Source organism: Cyprinodon variegatus, unplaced genomic scaffold (assembly GCF_000732505.1).
Source record: "Cyprinodon variegatus isolate N-32 unplaced genomic scaffold, C_variegatus-1.0 Scaffold481, whole genome shotgun sequence".
Taxonomy (NCBI): domain Eukaryota; kingdom Metazoa; phylum Chordata; class Actinopteri; order Cyprinodontiformes; family Cyprinodontidae; genus Cyprinodon; species Cyprinodon variegatus.
The window spans coordinates 855,470-857,062 of record NW_015150934.1 but is presented as its reverse complement, the minus strand read 5'-3'; the positions used below and the strand labels follow the sequence as shown (position 1 = coordinate 857,062).

The following is a 1,593-nucleotide window of genomic DNA, read 5'->3' as shown; positions in this document are numbered from 1 at the left end:
TATATATATATATATATATATATATATATATATATATATATATATATATATATATATATCTCCCCTGTTATTCAGATGATATACAACTAAACCAGTTATCATTTGGAGTTAAATCTGACTTTCCACCTGGTTAGTTGGCATCTTTGCATTATGAATTACCTGGTTGCCCTGAACCAGCAGAGCCTTCAGCCGGGCGATTTCAGCTCGCAGTTCTCTGATCAGCCTGACGTTGGAGTCCTCGTTGATGGTAGGTTTGTTGATGATGTTCTTAGCTCGGTTGGCGTAACGCAGAGTGCTGAGCGTCTCGCCGTAGTTCACGTCCGCAGGGGAGACGGCTGTGATGACAAGGCGATCAGATTTTCTTTTCTAACATTGTGAGGGCAGTTTGGGATGGTCAGAGGGGGGTTTTCTGAGCTCACTTGCGATCATGATGGTCTTGGAGTTTCCACCCAGGCTGTCCTTCAGGAGCCACGTCAGCACAGAGTCTCTGTAAGGAACGAAGACGGACTTCCTCTTCAGATTGGTGTTTGCACCCTCCTGCGTCATGTCAGCTGATTGGAACCAAAGACAGAAAAGCAAGTCAGAAACGGACCATGATATTCAGCACAATCAGCAGCATTAAAGACGCTCATGTTTCTGACCCAGAGCAGAGATGACATTTCCAAGTGTGACTAATGACTTATTGATGTTCCCGCCTTCCTTCAGTCGGACGCCAGTGGCTCCGGTGGCGTCGGCTCGTTCGCTGCCTGCCAGATCGACCAGATGAATCTTACTGACCGTTTCACTTGGCATCTCTGCATCAAACTTGGCCTAAAAGAAGACATTTACAAAACTTTTTAAATCAGCAAATTTTTAAACAACCAAAACAGGAAGAATATAATTCTTACTCTTTGTTTCATCAACCAGAATCTTAAAGAACAGAATCTATTTATCAGGCTCTGCATGGAAGCCTGACATTTGCTCCTTTCACTGACCTGTGTGAAGTTGATGGTGAAGATGGCGTGTGAGCGGCTGCTGACGTCATTCATGCCTGTACTGGCGGTCGTTCGGTTGATGTTTCCCGCCTCCATCAGCTCCTCCACATCACTGTAGTTCTGCACCAGATGTTTGGACAGATCTGAGGTCAGACCAGAGCGACGAAAGATGTTAGAAACAAAAAAAATAAAAATAAACAAAATAGAAGGGAAAAATAATCTTTTTATAAATCAAATCACCACTATGAGGAAACTGGATTTACCTTCCACGTAGGGCCCGTCTTTGGGGTGCTCCCGTACTCTCAGGTTGTAGGTGTGGGTAGACTTCCTCCTCAGCAGGTCTCTCACCCTCTCATTGTAGATCTCCAGGTAGCTGAAGGATCGGACAAAAAGAAGTTCAGGGCATCAGGCCTCACTGGATCGGAGTAAACTCCGGGTCACACCGGATGTGTACGACTTTTTAATCTCGATCCGATTTTTTTTCCATGACACATTGACTGCGTATACAGAGGGTCCGACCTGGTAAGGTGAGCAGATCTGTCTCTTATGGGAGAATTATCCTGCCATAATGCAAGAGCACATAATTTCAATTTAAGAAAAGAATTTCATCTTCTTGCAC

General features: G+C 44.4%; 1 protein-coding gene across 6 annotated transcripts in view; it reads right to left on the bottom strand.

Moving 5' to 3' along the window:
• kif16b (kinesin family member 16B) overlaps window positions 1-1,593 on the bottom strand; it is a 29,337-nt gene that overhangs the window by 16,515 nt on the left and 11,229 nt on the right. For all 6 annotated transcript variants that reach the window (XM_015390017.1, XM_015390012.1, XM_015390015.1 and 3 more), the window contains exons 6-10: window positions 1,238-1,347; window positions 975-1,117; window positions 642-810; window positions 420-551; window positions 160-335 (exon numbers count right to left, since the gene is read on the bottom strand). In XM_015390017.1, coding sequence (XP_015245503.1) covers window positions 160-335; window positions 420-551; window positions 642-810; window positions 975-1,117; window positions 1,238-1,347 — 730 coding nt within the window. The remainder of the gene's footprint in view (window positions 1-159; window positions 336-419; window positions 552-641; window positions 811-974; window positions 1,118-1,237; window positions 1,348-1,593) is intronic.